Source organism: Dermochelys coriacea, chromosome 18, assembly GCF_009764565.3.
Source record: "Dermochelys coriacea isolate rDerCor1 chromosome 18, rDerCor1.pri.v4, whole genome shotgun sequence".
NCBI lineage: Eukaryota > Metazoa > Chordata > Testudines > Dermochelyidae > Dermochelys > Dermochelys coriacea.
Window position 1 is genome coordinate 17,751,258 of NC_050085.1, and position 17,343 is coordinate 17,768,600.

General features: G+C 35.3%; 1 protein-coding gene across 9 annotated transcripts in view; it reads left to right on the forward strand.

The window, feature by feature from the left end:
• Positions 1-17,343, forward strand: part of PRKCZ (protein kinase C zeta) — a 152,744-nt gene that overhangs the window by 106,675 nt on the left and 28,726 nt on the right. For all 9 annotated transcript variants that reach the window (XM_038376399.2, XM_038376397.2, XM_043499776.1 and 6 more), the window contains 5 exons: positions 2,212-2,400; positions 5,487-5,584; positions 11,472-11,558; positions 12,350-12,485; positions 17,240-17,327. In XM_038376399.2, the coding sequence (XP_038232327.1) occupies positions 2,212-2,400; positions 5,487-5,584; positions 11,472-11,558; positions 12,350-12,485; positions 17,240-17,327 (598 nt within the window). The remainder of the gene's footprint in view (positions 1-2,211; positions 2,401-5,486; positions 5,585-11,471; positions 11,559-12,349; positions 12,486-17,239; positions 17,328-17,343) is intronic.

Sequence of the window (17,343 nt, forward strand, 5' to 3'; positions counted from 1 at the left end):
TTGCCTTGCTTTCAATCATGTATGTTTTTAAGAATCATCTTAAGTAAACACAGAGAGACTAAAATGTGTACATTGGGATGACTACAGAAAATTTAGTTACATTTTCTGAAATGAGAAAAGGAGTACTTGTGGCACCTTAGTACTTGTAGCACCTGAAATGGATGGTTATTTGTATTGCAGTAATACCAAAAGGCCCAATCAAAATTTAGGTCCTCTTGTGCTAGGTGCTGTACTAATGTATATGAAGACACCTGGCCCCTGCCCTAATCAGCTCTTGCCATTTTTTCCACCTTGTAGATGAGCTACTAAATTGAAATAACATATCCTGCGCAGAGAGGATGTGGCATGCTGGAACCTTGCTGACTAGAATCTTTAAGCTCAGTGCAATCTCTTTTAATAACAGTCAATCCTAGATCAAGACTCCTTATATAAACACTTCCCATAGATCGGCAGAACCTTGATCTGACTACAAGTACAGTAGTATGAGGTCAAATAAAAATAGACTATAAAAATGTATTGAAGCATTGTAAACATTGGTAACGGGGTATAACTGGGGCACATGATGTACTTTGCTTAACTCTGACTGCTTGATTTTGAATCTCTCTAAATCTATCATTTCCAGTCAGCAAAATCATGTGGTTTTATTTAATGCCATGCCATCTCCCCAGGGGACAAAACTGTTATTTCTATCTTCTTTAATAAATCTTCAATCAAAATAATATATTTTCCATTTTGAAATCTCTTCCACAAATATTCACCCTTGGGAAAGCAGCATGGTCCTGACCAGCAACTTGAATTTCACTACAGCTGTAGTGTGTTTGACATACCCTGAAACTGCTTAACCTCATGCCAAGGCAGATGTACTCAATTAGCAGAGGATGGTTTCTGTATCTTTTTTTTTTCTGCTTAGATCTTCTTTATTAATAGGTATCTCCGTATCTTTCAGAATGTGCAAGACACTGTTCACTCTCACACAGAGATCTAGCTCGGAAGGGCTAACAATCCAAGAATTGAATTCAGACCCTCTTTGCTTGGTCAGTCTTTCATTTTCCAGAGTAGGGAATCCAAGAGTTTCCATGATGGATGGATACTACATAGCTGTAACCAAAATCCTGTGAATGAGTAGTTTAAAAAAAAAAACAACAAAAAACACTTGGGATTTCTAGGGCTTAGTTAAACCTGAAGTGCAAATGCTTGATGCTTAGAAATGAGTGATAAGTGACACACAACTTTTTTCCACTGTGTGAATAATAGTTGCATACCATTTCCCTTGTCCTGATTTACATTCAGAAAAGGAACCTGGCTGTAGGATTTTTATTTTAAATGTGTTTTTCTGACTTTGGACTCTTATCACCTTGGGATTTAAGTCTCTGAGGGTCTGTCTTGATTAGGAAAAGTGGTTGCGTTTAGCTATAACATATAAAGTAAGCATGATCTAAACTTGACCACTTTTTCAAGACAAAAACTCCCATGTGGGGAACCTGACTGGATCAATATTTGGTAATGTAATACAGACCATGTATTGTCACCTCTAGGCCATTAATGTAAATTTCTGCTCTGATCTGTATAAAATAAAAGCTGATTCAAAGACAGTGGGTTCTACAGGCACACTGTACAAAAGTAGAAACTGGTTTGCATGTTAAAAAGCAAGTTACATCAGTAAAAAACAGAGCATCTAATAACCTTAGGTGATAGGTCTGCCACGAACTGTTGGCTCAGTCACATGCTAGACTTCCTGGCTGGTTGTTCTGAACAACCAGCATGTCAGTCAAACCAGTCACCATTGGCCAAAATAGCATTTTGTATAATGGCGCTTTACATGGTGCGGTGAGCTGCTGAGGATAATTGCATAGATATGTATGGTTCTATAGCAGTTCATCTGCAGAATATGGAACTATTCAGAATTTATTCTTATTAAAAACATGTTACTTAAGATGAAATGTTCAGCAAGCTATTCCCTTGGGGGAAAAATAATTGGCACCCATAATAGCAAGTAGAAAAATTATACCAAGGAAGGTTTTAAAAAAAAAAAAAAAACTACCTGTTTTTGGGCTGTGTCATTCTTGTACTATTTCACAGATTGGTGTTTGACTAGAGTGCATATTGAGCAAATCTTGACTCTGTTCAGAGGTTAAACTTGTTTGCTCTAACAGTTCTTAGTTAAGAAGACTTCAGCTGTTTCTGAATATGTATCTGTTTGTCTTTATACAGGATATCAAGCCAGTTATTGATGGAATGGATGGAATTAAGATTTCTCAGGGGCTTGGACTACAGGACTTTGACTTAATCAGAGTTATTGGACGTGGAAGTTATGCCAAAGTTCTTTTAGTACGGTTAAAAAAGAATGATCAAATTTATGCCATGAAAGTAGTGAAAAAAGAATTGGTCCATGATGATGAGGTAAAAGTCTGTGTTTAAAATTTTAAAATGCTGAATTGAATCATAGTTCAGTATTGCCATTGGTTCTAACTGGTGAATGAAGGAAAATGCATTAAAAATGTGACTGAAATTTTGAACAAATATTTTGTCATGTAGTGGAAGCTTCACTGACTGGTAAGTTAGTTGGTGGCATCAACTGCCTACATGAAGTATGGCACAGATTGGTTCTGGGAGAAATGTCCACTACCTCCGAAGTAACTAATAGACTAATTTGGTTAGCAGTTTTAGAAAAACACAAGTGAATTTTTTATAATAAACCTGGATGTTGTTCAAAATCTAGCCTTTTGTTTACTGGTTAAATAGAGCATTGGGTATTAAATAGTCTGTTCATCTGCGACTGAAAGGATAGCAAGATGTTGCCTCCCTCCCAATTTCAGCTTGTAGGGTGTCAGAAGAAACTAATGAACAAATCCTGAACTTCATAACAGGAGCTGAACTTACATTTTTATAATTTTTATTTTTATAGAAATGTATCATCTGAGAGTGCATTTTGGGTGTGTATATAAAATACACACACACACAGTACATGTAATATAAAACTACAGATTGTTTTTCACATTTAGTAAATCACTGGCTTTTAAAAGGGGCTACATCAACATGATTTTTTTTTTTTTTTTCATGAGTCAATTTAAAAAAAATTCAGTCTGGTGGACCAAGGGCATGTCCTGTTTTGTTTTTTTTTTTTGTTTGTTTTTTAATTGCTTTAAAAATGTACTGTAATAGTTTCTTCGTTAAGGTAGAGAGTGACAGATTGAGAGGGAACCATGAATTTGACTGATAACAAATGCATTGAGTAAATGAACTGGAAAAATAAAGAAAATATTTTTCAGTAGCTTCTTTCCATATTAGTAGTCTAACTTTTGGCTATAACAGATGCACATTTTTCAGACACACATGTGATTGATTTTTTTTTTTAAGTTGGCAGTCTCCGTTAATTCCATGGCCACTGGAAAACTAGTTTACAAAAGGCACTATTTTGTTGCAAAGAATTTAAAAAAAAAAAAAAATTGGTGGTGGAAGTAACCAGTTTCACTAGTTGCTGTACTTGTTACATTCCAGAGACTGATATTCGAAGAGTATGGCTGCTTAGATTCTTTATCTTTAGACTTGCTTGCCTAAGTGTTGCAATCTTTTTTTCATGACCAAGAAAAAGGGATAAGAAAAAGTTGCTCCATAATTACGTTTCTTGTTTCTTCAATTGTATCTTTCAATGACAGTGAAAGATGAGGAGAAATATTTAGTCAGCTTTCTAGTTGTCTTTGAGTACTAGAAACAGCTGAGAAAATTCTATCAGTTATTTTGGATTGTGACCTCGCACATCATAACATAGAAACTTGATCTAATTGCTGCTGTTTGCTACAAGCTAGCATCTATAAGAAATGGAATTTTATGAATACACATCTAAAGTGATGGAAATTCCATTTGATTGTGTTTTAACGGTAAAGAAAATGCATTACTTAGTAATGTTTTCCTCTTTCAAATATCAGCGAATTTAGAATGCATTGAACCTGCTGGTGCTTTGTTAGTGTTGTAGTAACAGTAATATTCAAAGGCTATCTTCACCAAAATGGAGTTGAAGTAGATTTCCTTCCTCCCCACCCCCCTGATGTAATTAGAACTGAAGTTAAAGGAACCGAAAGGAAATATCCTGTTGAATGCTCATTCAGAATATGTTGTCAGGCTAAAAGTAATACATTTCAAAAAACAAAATTCATTAACTGTCTTTTTACCAAGTTACCTTATTATACGCAGGTGAAAGACAACTTGGAAATATCTATCACAAAGCACCAATTATTAAAGCTGAAAGAATTTTTAAAATCTAATTTGCTTTACGCTGTTCATGCTGTTTCTTTTGATTTTTTTTCTTAGCCTAGGAAGTGAGAATAATGTCCCCCTTTTTTTTTCCACTTTTTTGATTGTTACTAGCCAGTGTCACTCTCCTGTTCCAATGGAAATAGCACAATGCTACAAAGCTTGGTTTACTGTCATTGTACGAAAAGTTTACTTGGTGTTTTTTTAAAAAAAAAAAAAAAAATACCGACATGGAAACACTTCTATTGCTTGTTTATACTAATTTTTAGCCTGTAATTGACCTGTCTCTGCTCCTTCAAACGCTATATCTTTATGTACAGAACCAAATACATGTTAACACTTGATGGAGATTCCCAGTTCCCATGGAGATCTCAGATATTGGGCTTGGCCTGACAGGATAGCACTAAAGATTGCTCTCTGGAGGTTGCAATCTAGCTTTTACCTGCTGGACCTCATATAAGGGGACTTGAGTATCTATCCTAGTTGTCTTCAGATTGACTGGAGAGTTGACGTGATGTTGGTCAGCTAGAAACTGGGGAATTCAAGCCTACAAATGCCCAAGGTTTCCTGCCAGTCACTCCTTGATAGGTATTCGTCGAGAGGGTGGGGTATTGTGGAATATATGCTGTAACAGGCATGGGGAATGCTTACCTATGCTGAGAACAACTATAGTACACAGACTTTAGGTTTTTCATTTATGAACAGGTTTGGGATATTTTGTTACCATGGGTCTTGGTTTTGCAATGCTGTCCTAGCATCTATTAAATTTGGGAAATACTAGTAGCTTGTGGTCTCCTTTCTCATTATTTCATAGTTTAGCTGATCACAGAAACCATGTGAAACACAGTGACTTGTACCCAAACCAAAGGAAATTGTGGCAGCTCCACAGCTGACACAAATGGTTATAATGTGATATCCACTTGCTTCAGGACACTTTTAATCAATATATCATTAATACTTCACATATGTTTTCTTATTTTTTAAATTTCATGATGAGTAAATTTTGTTCAGATTTTTCTGGATGTTCAGAAAACCTCTGACAAGCTGTTGAAGCAAAAAAAATTACGTTCTCTGAGCCATCTTTTTACCATCTTTTTTTTTTAAATAATGTTTGTAACCGTGACACACTATATATATTTATATATGGGAATATAAATGTTGACAGTTTATTTTCTGGCTTTACTCACAGCAGGATATCCAACAGTAGTTCTGATTCTCCAAATACTCTATTTCAGGATATTGATTGGGTACAGACAGAGAAACATGTGTTTGAACAGGCATCCAGTAATCCATTCCTGGTTGGTTTACATTCATGCTTTCAAACAACAAGTCGGTAAGAAAGTTTTGAAGTTACTTTATTTTGAAAATCTTTTTTTTTTTTTTTTTTTGTACTAACTGCTTTTTCATAAAGCAACCATGGCGGTTAAAGAGTGTAATCTTAGTATTTTGAGACCTTTGGATCGAAGTATTACTATAACAACCCTTTGTAGAAATAACACAAGATAACAGTGTAGCCTATTTAATAGTATAGTAACATTCAGCTATAGAGATGTAAGTGGACAAACTTTTAGGGTTGTAAGTTAGCTGTGTCTCTATTATACATTTCTGGACACACAAAATCAAGCAGTATTAAAAAGCACACACTAGGAACTGTCTCTTCTCACAGTATTTATTGGGGCAATTAAGACAGCTTTTCTACATAATTTGGACAACTTAAATGCCATTCCTACATATATATCTAGAAGTAATATTTTTATATATAGCTGGTCATTATAACTTTTATGCTTTCATCACAGTGGCATTTAAATACGTAGCACAGATTGAGAAAGTACTTTGATTCATTTCAGAAAATACTTAAATTCTTACCTACTTTCAAGTATCAGTGAATTGTTTTTTTCTCATCTGCAAAAACTGAAGTGGTTTATATTTTTTCAGTATTTTATTGCATGCAGGTATTTAATGTGGGGGGGAAAATAAAGAGAAATTATCTTATGCTGGAGTGCATATGCATGGCTGGAATAATGGATGTTTCCAATTAACTTTTTCTTGTATAAGGGTATTCTTATTCATGGCTGAATTTAGGTACCATAGCCCCTTCAGTGCTATACTGACACACATGCTAGTCATACAAGATGTTACATGTGTGATATTTGGAAGATTTACTTCCTTGGATGTAATCACGTGAGTCACGTGCAGTAGACTGCCTGCATAACCTAAGCAGGCAGATTTTGTGCAGTATTCAGGGGATTTATTTTTATTTAGGCTTATGCACATAGCCATTTAAAAAGGAGCACCTTTTCTTTGTTCCCCATGCATCCTTACAGTTCTTAAATACACAGCCATGAAATGGATCACCTCTGTAACTCTCCCTTTAACCTTTTATCATCATGTTCACACTAACCATAATGACCCAGCAGCAAAAAACATACCTCCTGATCAGCACCTTCTCTTTTTCTCACTGCTAGTGGAAATAAATGGGCTTTTCAGTTTGCCCTGAAGATCAGTAAGGTAGGGTTATTGTGGACCAGGAAAAGAGAAGGAGTTCCAAAGGTCACCTGTAAAGAGTGTTATTAAAAAGGGGGTGTTTGCCTTTTTGTTTGTTGCTTTATGATGAATGAAAGAAGTGGCCGAAAGCTCTTTATTTTTGTTTTTAATTTCTGCTTGTGTTTTAGTTTAGAAATGCTAGCAAGGTCAGCTCTGGTCTTTTCTTGATTTTGCATAAGAGACTATGGGATGTATGAGGATATATATTACCACTCACCTGAGTATTTGAAGGAAAAGGTTGCTGAAGTGTAGTAGATTAGAAAAACAAACAAAAATAGTTTTAAATATTACCTTTTAAAATCCTTCCCCCTTTCTGCTGCTGCTAAGTTTTCACTCATAGATTCATAGATACTAAGGTCAGAAGGGACCATTCTGATCATCTAGTCCGACCTCCTGCACAGCGCGGGCCACAGAATGTCACCCACCCACTCCTATGAAAAACCTCACTTGGTTGGCTCTTGTGATGTTGTCATTTCACTAATACTTCAGTCTCATCATGGTGTCTTCCAAGACAGATGAGACCTGAATGACTAATGTAAAAACCAAACAGAGAAAAAACTTCTTAAAAAATCAGGCTTCCTTATAAACATCATAAGAAGCAAGAAGAGGGCTGAAATCAGAGTTTAGATAAGTCCTTTGCATGTCACTTCTTTGGGAAATTTTCATATTGGAGCAGGTTTGAAGGGGGGAAAAAAACCATATGGAAATAAATATAAAGTACTTGTCCAGTATTTTTCTGTGCTGCTTTTGTTGCTGGGGTTGCTTTTAGTCCTTTCTCCCAGCATTGCTTCTCCTTTTTAATCCTGCAGTGAAACCAATATCTGTGTTTATGACTTAAGTCTGTTGTCCTGGGTATTGTTGTAATGTCACAAATTCAGCGTTATGACTTCACTGCAGGATCAAATGGAAGCAGGAAACTGACTGTGAGGAAGCAAACTTATTCAAGTGCAAGTAGTGCTGATAATTGGCACACAGGAAGCAAACAGTAACATGGGTAAGCTCTATGTTTAAGTCCTGTATTAGAAATTTTCTTTCCCTAAGCAACACCTTTAAATATTAGATCAATGCTTTGTGTGCCATTTTTACTTTAAATCTTAAATATGTTTTAGATTTTATTTAACAATAACAAAGTTACAATAAATGTATATACTTAGAGAAATAATTTAAAAGTAAATTTCTCACTTTACTTTTTTTTTTACTTACCTGGATGATGTCACTAAATCCTTACAGTACAAAAAATGCAGTTCCCTACACTGTTAGGAATTGGTGTCATTTATTGTTGTTACAGTAAGAGAGGTACATATGGTACTTAACCAGTAATGAAGGTAGTTTCCTAACATGGATGGTTAAAATTGAAAGCCTTGAGCCTGCAAAGAGCAATCCCATTGAAGATAGTAGGGACTACTCACATACATATATGACAGGTTTCAGAGTAGCAATTGTGTTAGTCTGTATTTGCAAAAAGAAAAGGAGTACTTGTGGCACCTTAGAGACTAACAAATAACTGTAGCTCACGAAAGCTTATGCTCAAATAAATTTTAGTCTCTAAGGTGCCACAAGTACTCCTTTTCTTTTCACATACATATAGTTAAACATATGTGTAAGTCTTTGCACAATCACAGTATAAATTAGATAACATTGTGGATCACAATAACCAAGATATTGGGAAAGGAGGGGCATAAGAGGTCAGCAGTTGCAACAGTGAAAGATCACAAGCTCTGCTTCTTAATATGTATTCAGATTGTTTGTTAGGAGCATGTGGGTCTTGGTTTCATTTAGGTTTTTTTGTAGTTTTTTCAATAGCAGTTGCAAGAAAAAGAATCCTGAAACTGGGCCATGACAAGCTGGTTTGCCTCTTAAGTAAATTAACTGAGTGTATTTTTTTAAGTGTCTCCAAAAAGAAGGGGTTCAGTCCTTTGCTTTGGATTTTAACTTAGTTTGGATTTTGACTGACTTTGGAGTTGTTTTCAGAGGGCTTTCTCTGGATGGAATTCATAGGTTCTTCTATAGTGGTTAATCTTTACAAAGTATGTATTTTAGAATTAGATGAGCAGTGAGGAGAATTTGCCAAATGTGTGTGGGGAAAGGAAGGTGTAGAGAGAAGAATTTTTAATTCTGGAATAATTTTGGGTTCATAAAGAAAAGCTGCTTCTGAGGCAGCTTCACTTTTCACAAGAAGCTCTCACTCAGCATATTTCTATTCAGTAGGACTCTCTTTAACTTTGTCAGCTTGCATGGATCATATTTTCCTACAAATGGTATCTTCTCTCCAGTGTGTAATAAGTCTTTTCATATGGCTGATCATTCCACTTGTATTTTCCCTACCCCTATTGCATTTCCTCTTGTGTTTTGAGGAGTGCATTGCAAAACTAGTTTTGAAAAGCTACTGATCGGCCCTGATAATGCAGCCATTAACTTCAGGGGGTATACTATGTAGAATATTACAGAATTGAACCCGTAATGGTTATTGCAATGTCTTTGAAGATATGTATCAGACTAAAAAACCCCAGGCTGCTTATTCATCCATCTCCAAAATGTCCATACGTTTCTGGAGTTTCCTGCAAAATCTTTGTAACTGTCCTTGCTTGACGTACTGCCTTTCTGTAATGCGAAGTAATAAGCAATGCAGATTTATCAACAAAAATCAAAGAAGGCTGCGGCGAGTTGGTTTGCTTTGGAAAGAAATTTACATATTAAATTAGTCAATGTCCTCTCTCATTACACTGTGTGTTGTGCTATGAAGTAGAGAATCATTGTATGAGGTTAAGATGCCAATGAATGAGACTTGGATGAGTTGTTGAACTATGATGTGGTAAATTGGATTTTCCCAAGGTTATGGGATCATACTCTCTTCATATTAAGGGGGACCTGTTTCCTATACTAGACAAGGGATTGAAAAAATAAATGTATTAGCTAGCTTCTGCTACCGAAGGAGGGCGGGGGGGATTATTCAGATTCAGATTCTTTTAGTGGCAAAGGTCCTAGTCAAAGAACAGAGCTGTAATAATTCCAGATGGTTCTGATGGCTGCACCAAATTTAATTTCCATTTCTAGTGAAAAATGGCCACATCTGAACTCATCAGACTCCTATTTTTGTTACGGGTGGCCTTATGGAGCCAGGCATTTCTGTATCCTTCGAATTTAGAATGTTTCTCCGAGCTTGGCATCAGGAGCTCAGATTGTTGTATTCGGCATATAAACAGAGTTATCTTAATTTTTATGGGTGTGTATAAGGATCCTGATACAATTTAAAACTTTATTTGGAAGAGGATTGTTGTGAATCATGTGTGATTTGAAATCATTAGAACCCTTTTACTTTGCTCAAACATAAATTTGTTTTTCTACATTTCTCTGAAGTGTATCTCCAGACATCTTTCTTCAGTGTGTCGGTTTTGGCTTTTCAGAAGCTAGTGCAAATAACAGCATAATAGTTGTATATTCATTAATGCTCAAAACTCTCTACAGTGCTTACTGACCTTTTTAATACTGGTAAATTAATAAAACTAGTCATCTTAGTCTCCTTAAAATATGTTTACTTTTGACTTGTGTTTTGGTTGGTTTAAAAAATGTGTCTGTTACATGTATCAAAAATGTAACAAGTCTGGGTGTGTGAACTTTGTTTTTCAAATATGAAACTATTCAGATTTCATGTCTTTGCCTGATTTTAAAAAAGGAACACCTTCAGCCTAAAACAATATTCATTATTTTGTTTTATTTATTATGTCAAATATTTATTATGTCAAAGTAGATCTGTGCCAAACTCCTAGATGACTGATCCTTATTTAGTGGAAAATAATAAAATTTCATCTAATGAGAAACTGTGTTTTTTAAACTTACGGTGTTTTGTTTAAAATGTACTTATCTAACACAGTCTGTTTTCTAAGCCATTCAGAATACAGCTATTCAGTAGCAGTACACGGAGAAAATTTGATACTATTCCCTATTTCACGAGACAGCCATTGCAATCTGCATCGGTCATTTGATATGATAGACATAGCCATTAAAATAAGATGTTTTCATAATATAAATGTCTCGTTATTTGAAAATTAATGTCTATTTTGCTTCTGCATTTGTTTTTGATAAAGCCTTTGGCTTTGCAGTTTATCATCTACTTGCCGTACTCCTGTGACAATATCTTATTCCTGTGTCGCAATCTCTGACTAAGTTAAACTTTTAAAATATACATTTGATATTTTATTCAAGAAATGATGTTTTACACTGGCAGCCTACAATGGTACTTGCTTACTTTCAGCAACCTCTGTTATCCTTTTCATGTGTTTGGATAGTTATGTTGGCTTCATGCCAAACTCAGACCTAGTGTTAAGCAGATACATCTTCATTAAGTTCAAATCAATTTCTTCATTTGTGTTTTTCTATTGAAGTATTCTTATACATGCTTTTAAATTATGGGTATGTCTTCTACATACCACAGACATGGGTGTATTATAAATTAAATAGATGCTCTTGATTTGTTTCTAAATGGTTAATTTTTATTGTAATTACAATTTTAAATGCCTAACTTGAGAGGGCAACTCAGAGGAACATTTTTATCTTTAGATTTTGTTGTTGTTGGAGTGAAATATTAGTTGTGACCTTAGTAAAAAATGTCAGTCTTATGGAATTAAAAAAGAGTTTTCCTTAAGTAGGAATCCATTTATTGTATTGTATATTTTCAGATTGTTTCTTGTCATAGAGTATGTAAATGGGGGAGATCTCATGTTTCATATGCAACGGCAAAGAAAACTTCCTGAAGAACATGCAAGGTATTTTACTAATGCATTGATAAATGTAAAACTTGTTAATGTTGTGCTATGTAATGATACTACAAAAGAATTGTCTTAAATGACAGCAAGAGAATATAAAAATTTCAAGGGAAATTGCTGTAGGTGGCTAGGAAAGTTTTTTTTTTTTTTAAAAAAAAAAAAAAAAAAAAAAAAAGCTCAACCTTAAATTTGGAAAGCAGTTCATTTGAAAGATAAATAATCTTTGTATTCTACAAGGACACGAATTTAAAAAAAAAGCATTTGATAACAGGAACAACTAACTGTCATTGGTTTTTATATTTGATTAACAGTTCTCTGAAGTGCATTGCTGATATAGGGTTTAAGTGTTTTGATGAACCTAGTTAAGGGAGTTTTATACTGAAATGAATAAAAAGTACTGTCTTCCAGGTGTTGGCATTACAGACACATGTCTTGCCACTGATGCCCAGTATTTGAGTTTTACAGCTTCAGAAAAATAATCAATAGTATGATGGAAAAAAAATTTCTTCAATATCAAATTAAAAAAAAATTACTTGCTATAAGTCTATTTAGCCTTGTAGACAGTGGCCATATTTAATTCTTTGTATTTTGATTGTAACAGCTAATTTTGAATGAATTTAGGGTTTTTTGTTGGTTTTTATCCTATCCATGGTGAGAAGCCAGACTCGGTTAGCTTTTCCTTCTTTCTTCGTTCCTTTGGTTTCAAAAACTGTCATTGGATTTTTTTCAAGTTATGCCGGTTTTTGTGTAATTCTTCTAGTAATGAATTACTTTTTTTTTTCTGATTTAAGATTTTATGCTGCTGAAATTTGTATTGCTCTGAACTTCCTACACGAGAGAGGAATAATCTACAGAGATCTAAAACTAGACAATGTTCTGCTAGATGCAGAGGGTCATATCAAGTTAACAGATTATGGCATGTGCAAGGTAAGGTTCTCCTCTGATTTTCTGTCTTTCCTTATAATTCTACTGTATATTTTAATCTGGTTGTGTCAAATAGTCCTGCTGAATCAAATTCTACAGCCAGCAATAACAGGGTAAATCTGGGATACAAAGTTTGCCTAGATTAATGCAAGTGTAACTGAGCTTAGAATTTAGTCTTAAACTGCAGTTCTGCTCTGAAAAATTACTTCTGAAAAATGGCACCACCTTGCTCAACAAATCTATTTCTTGGATGTATTCCAAGTCATACTGGTGAATTTGTGGACAAAAATAAAGTTTTTACTATGTTTGTGCTGTTAGACCTGCAGATTCAACTTAGTAAATAAACAAAACCACAAATTGAGTTTAAGTAAAAAGAAAAGGAGTACTTATGGCACCTTAGAGACTAACAAATTTATTTGAGCATAAACTTTTGTGATCTACAGCTCACGATGAAGTGAGCTGTAGCTCACAAAAGCTTATGCTCTAATAAATTTGTTAGTCTCTAAGGTGCCACAAGTACTCCTTTTCTTTTTGCGGATACAGACCAACACGGCTGCTACTCTGAAACCTGAGTTTAACTAGATAGGTAGGATATGAATTAGCAAATTCTCCCCCTGAGTGATAAACAGGCTGGCAGATTCTTAATGCACAAGTTGCCTTGGTTTTCTCAGGTTCTCACACACAGGCTAAAAATTCCTCTCGCCTGAGACCATCACTTCCCACCGTTCAGTCCTTGCCCCTCAAGTGTTTCCAGGTGAATTGTTGTAGGGAGAGTGAGGTACCATCGTGTCATTGCCCCCCTTTTATATATTCTTCCCACTTGCTGGAAAGCTCTTCTGCTGCGACCTGGGTCAAACAGTTCCCATTGTGTAGTGCTATCTCTGAGAGGTTTCTGTTGTACACATTTCCTGAGTAATCCTTGTGCTTGTGTGCATTTCCTCCATGAACCATTCACATTCCTTCTTACTGTTGTACCTGAAAGGCTGCTTGTGGGTGATTTCAACCTCATGATATGTTTCAGTAACGCATACACAGCCAAACTTCATAACTTCACATATGATGATAGCACATATCATCCAATGAAATATTAATCTCTAGCAGATCAAGATTTTTAGAATATCTCACAAGGCATACTTTGTACAAAACATATCCTAATTACATGATAGTGATGAATATCGGGGTGCCAGGGTGTCACAATCCCCTTTTGAGAATCGGTCGCTCTCATCATTGAGACACAGGAATGGAAAATGGAGAAATACACACAGACACACACACAGACACACACACACACACACACACACACACACACACACACACACACACACACACACACACACACACACACACACACACACACACACACACACACACACACACACACACACACACCGGCTGATACCTTGAAAGAATGGGGATACTCCGCTGCCATTCACACACTGATCGTCCAAGCATTGGGTGCCTGGGACTGCAAGAATGAGACTGTTTCAGGACTATGAGGTGCCCAGACGCTACTCCAGGCTGATGGGTAGTTGATAGTTTCAGATACCGCTATAGTGAACACATTACCGGACACTGCCAATCTGAGGATAAGATCCAGACCACTAACTGAGAAGCAACAAGAAGGATTCTTTGAACTGATTTAACTAACTAGTGTACTTTCTTTTTCTGTGTTATATGCTTAACCACTAATCCTCATCTGTATTTTCTGCTGCAGGCAATTGTCAGCTCATATCACTTTTCTCGCTCTTCATTTGCAGTCCATGGTTATAATGTTGTTTTTGACAAGCATGAATTGATATGGCACGGGTATTTATAATGTGTATTCAACAATTTGTGTTCTATAACTTTAAATATTCTCTAATAAAAGTTTTAATTTGTTTCATATCTGATATAACCTCTATTAGGAGACTAACCCTGCACTTCTAGGGGGATGGCCTTGATGAATTAATATAATAGATCTTTTCCATCTCTAATTTTTATGATTCTGTATATTTGAATTATGTTATCCCTTTTCAATGACTTCCAATCCTTCAAGAGAGACCATCTCTAATACTTTACCTTTTGGCACTGGAACTTTTTAGCACTGAATAGCACTTTAGAAAGCACTACTTCATAAATTTTGATCAAATGCAACCTGTACCTGAAGAGAGACTGAGCCAGGCAAATACAGCCCTACAGAAAGTTATTTGTAGCCTGATTTTAAAATGAATTGGTATTTGAAATAAAAGTCAAAGCAGATATTAAGAAGCTCAAGTAAATTAATGAACTATGGAGGTCAGACTGCTCAGGGGGCTTGTAATGGGATATTACCTCTTTGGGTTGCTGCTTTGATACTCACTAATACTTGCTGGCAGTTGTTGTCTCCAAGTTATTTGTTGGCCCATGTGAAATGAAATGAGGGTCTCCGTCTAGTTTGTGATGGACCGACATGTCCTCAAAACCAGCACCACAACTAGCACCCTTTTTGTCAATTTCAGAGGGTCCAGGAATTGAATGGACCAAGTTAATGAGCTACCTTCTCAGTTTTACTAGGGGTTCCTCCAGTTCATTATGCACATTAGCAGTGGGGGAGCTTGCATTGTCACTGCTTGTGATATACCTCTTCAAGGAATAAATAGGACTCCAGTTTTCAAGGACTCTTATCTGATGTGTTGCATCAGCACTAATGTTCATAACCTGGAGTTAAAAAGCAGCAATTGCAAAAAATGATGATTTGTTTTCATCTTTAAAAGTAACAAATAAACACCTCCCCAGAAATGAGACTTTTTTTTGTCTAAACTAAACAAATTAAACATTATAAAAGTCAAGATTAATAACATCCAGGGTGGATAAAAATCAATTATTTTTCTTTTAATCAAAAAAATCTGTTTTTTATTTAAATCGGATTTTTTTAATTTAAAAAGGCTTTTTTCCTCAAAATGCAATCTAAAGATAGTTTTAATTAAGTTACATTATAGCTCAAAGATAGCTCATCATGGAATAGGGATTATAAATTCTAATTCTACAGTATGAAACAATATATTCATGTAATGTTTAAGAAAAGTTTTGTAAATGATTTCCAATACTTCATGGATAAGGGACCCAATCTTATGGGGTTCCAGGGGCTTCTGTATAGATTATTTAGGTTAATCTTTCTATCCACCCAGTGGGACTCAGTGCTCAGTCTAGAAGATACCATCAGAGATGCTTAGTTTTGCAGTTCTCAAAGTGTGGATTTGTGTCTGCAGTGATAACATCCTTGTTAACAGCAAAAATGTTTATAAATAATGTATAGAGGTGAGAAATAACAGGCCTCAACCCTATTGTCCCCTATAAATTTGTGTACACTGAGTCAATCCCTTATCTCTCTCTCTAAAAGTGCAAAATTTCAAAAAGTTTGTTGGGGGCGGAATAGATCTGGACAAAGAGGAGAAGTCTGGAGATGTATGTGAAAAGGGAGGTAGAAACAAAAGTGAAACTGAGCAGCATATTCCAGAAATCTTGAGGTCTTTCTGAGTGTAGCCTTCATTGATTTGAGATCTACCATACCATTCTCTCACTAGAAGGGAAAACCTATAATGGCAGCAGGCCGTAAAAGAGACCCAGTTTGGGAATAAGAACCATTCAAGAAATATGTTTGCTGCTGATGTTTTAAAGAAAGTCACACCAGTGAACTGGTGGAAGTCACTTAAGCACTTGGATTCAGCGACTGTTGAAGAAGTAATCTCACTTTTAACAGCAGTAGCTTCTTCTGCCGGTGTAGAAAGAGAATATTTTCTTCCTTTGAGCTAATTCATTCCAAATTGAGAAATTGTTTGGGACTTGAAAAAGCAGGAAAGCTTGTTTTTCTCTTCCAGATTATGAACAAACAGGAAAATGAAAGTGAAGACGACTGAGTTAGCTGCAGAAGCCAATATTTTAAGTTTCTCATGTTGACCTGGCTGACAGTCGATTTAATATTTTGGGGTTTTTTTAAAAAATTTCATTTAACTATTTTTGTTAAAAACAAACCTGGTTTTAAAAAACTTGAATGTTTAACTAAATTCAAAAATTCATATGCTTGATTTGTTAAAATATGTTTGCTGATGAAGAAAAAAATCCAGAATACATAATGTTGTTTTAGTTAAATAAAACAATTTAAATGTCTGTTTGGTGGTGGTCTCCTCCTAATACAGCAAGGCAAGAAAATCCTCCAAATATTAATGATTAACCCTGTTGAATTGGCGATAGTTCACCTCCCAGTGACTTCATAACTATCTGCTTCAGTTACCTTTGGTAAATGAAATAACCAAACAATCATTAATTTTCTGATATAGCTGTAAAACTAATCTGAAAAGTTTTCAAAATAAATCACTTAAAAATGTATTGTGTGTACCTTCTAAAAACGAAACCTACATCTATCTCTGAGTTGTAAAGAATATGTATTAAGGTTATAACAACCAACAAGAATGCACTTTTATGTAGAAGTCCATGATTAAATAGTCTTCCTGACCAGTGATTTAAATCATGATTTAAATCAATTTTATTTAAATCAGTTCCATCCTGGTAATGTCACACACGCTTACCATGATGAAGGGCTGTAAAAAAAATTTAAAAGTTTGTCTTGACTGATAGGAGTTTTTGGGAGGAGTCTTATTACTACCTTGACCCCTGGAATCTCGTTGGTGTATGGAGGCATCTCAGACTCCTGGTTTTAAATACTTATAAAAGCTTGGTTGAAGAGAAATTGCTGCAGGTAGAATTTAACTTTCAAAAGATGAATTGGTTTATTCCAATAGGAAGGATTGGGCCCTGGTGACACTACAAGCACTTTCTGTGGAACGCCAAATTACATTGCACCAGAGATCCTAAGAGGGGAAGAATATGGTGAGTTGGTGCATAA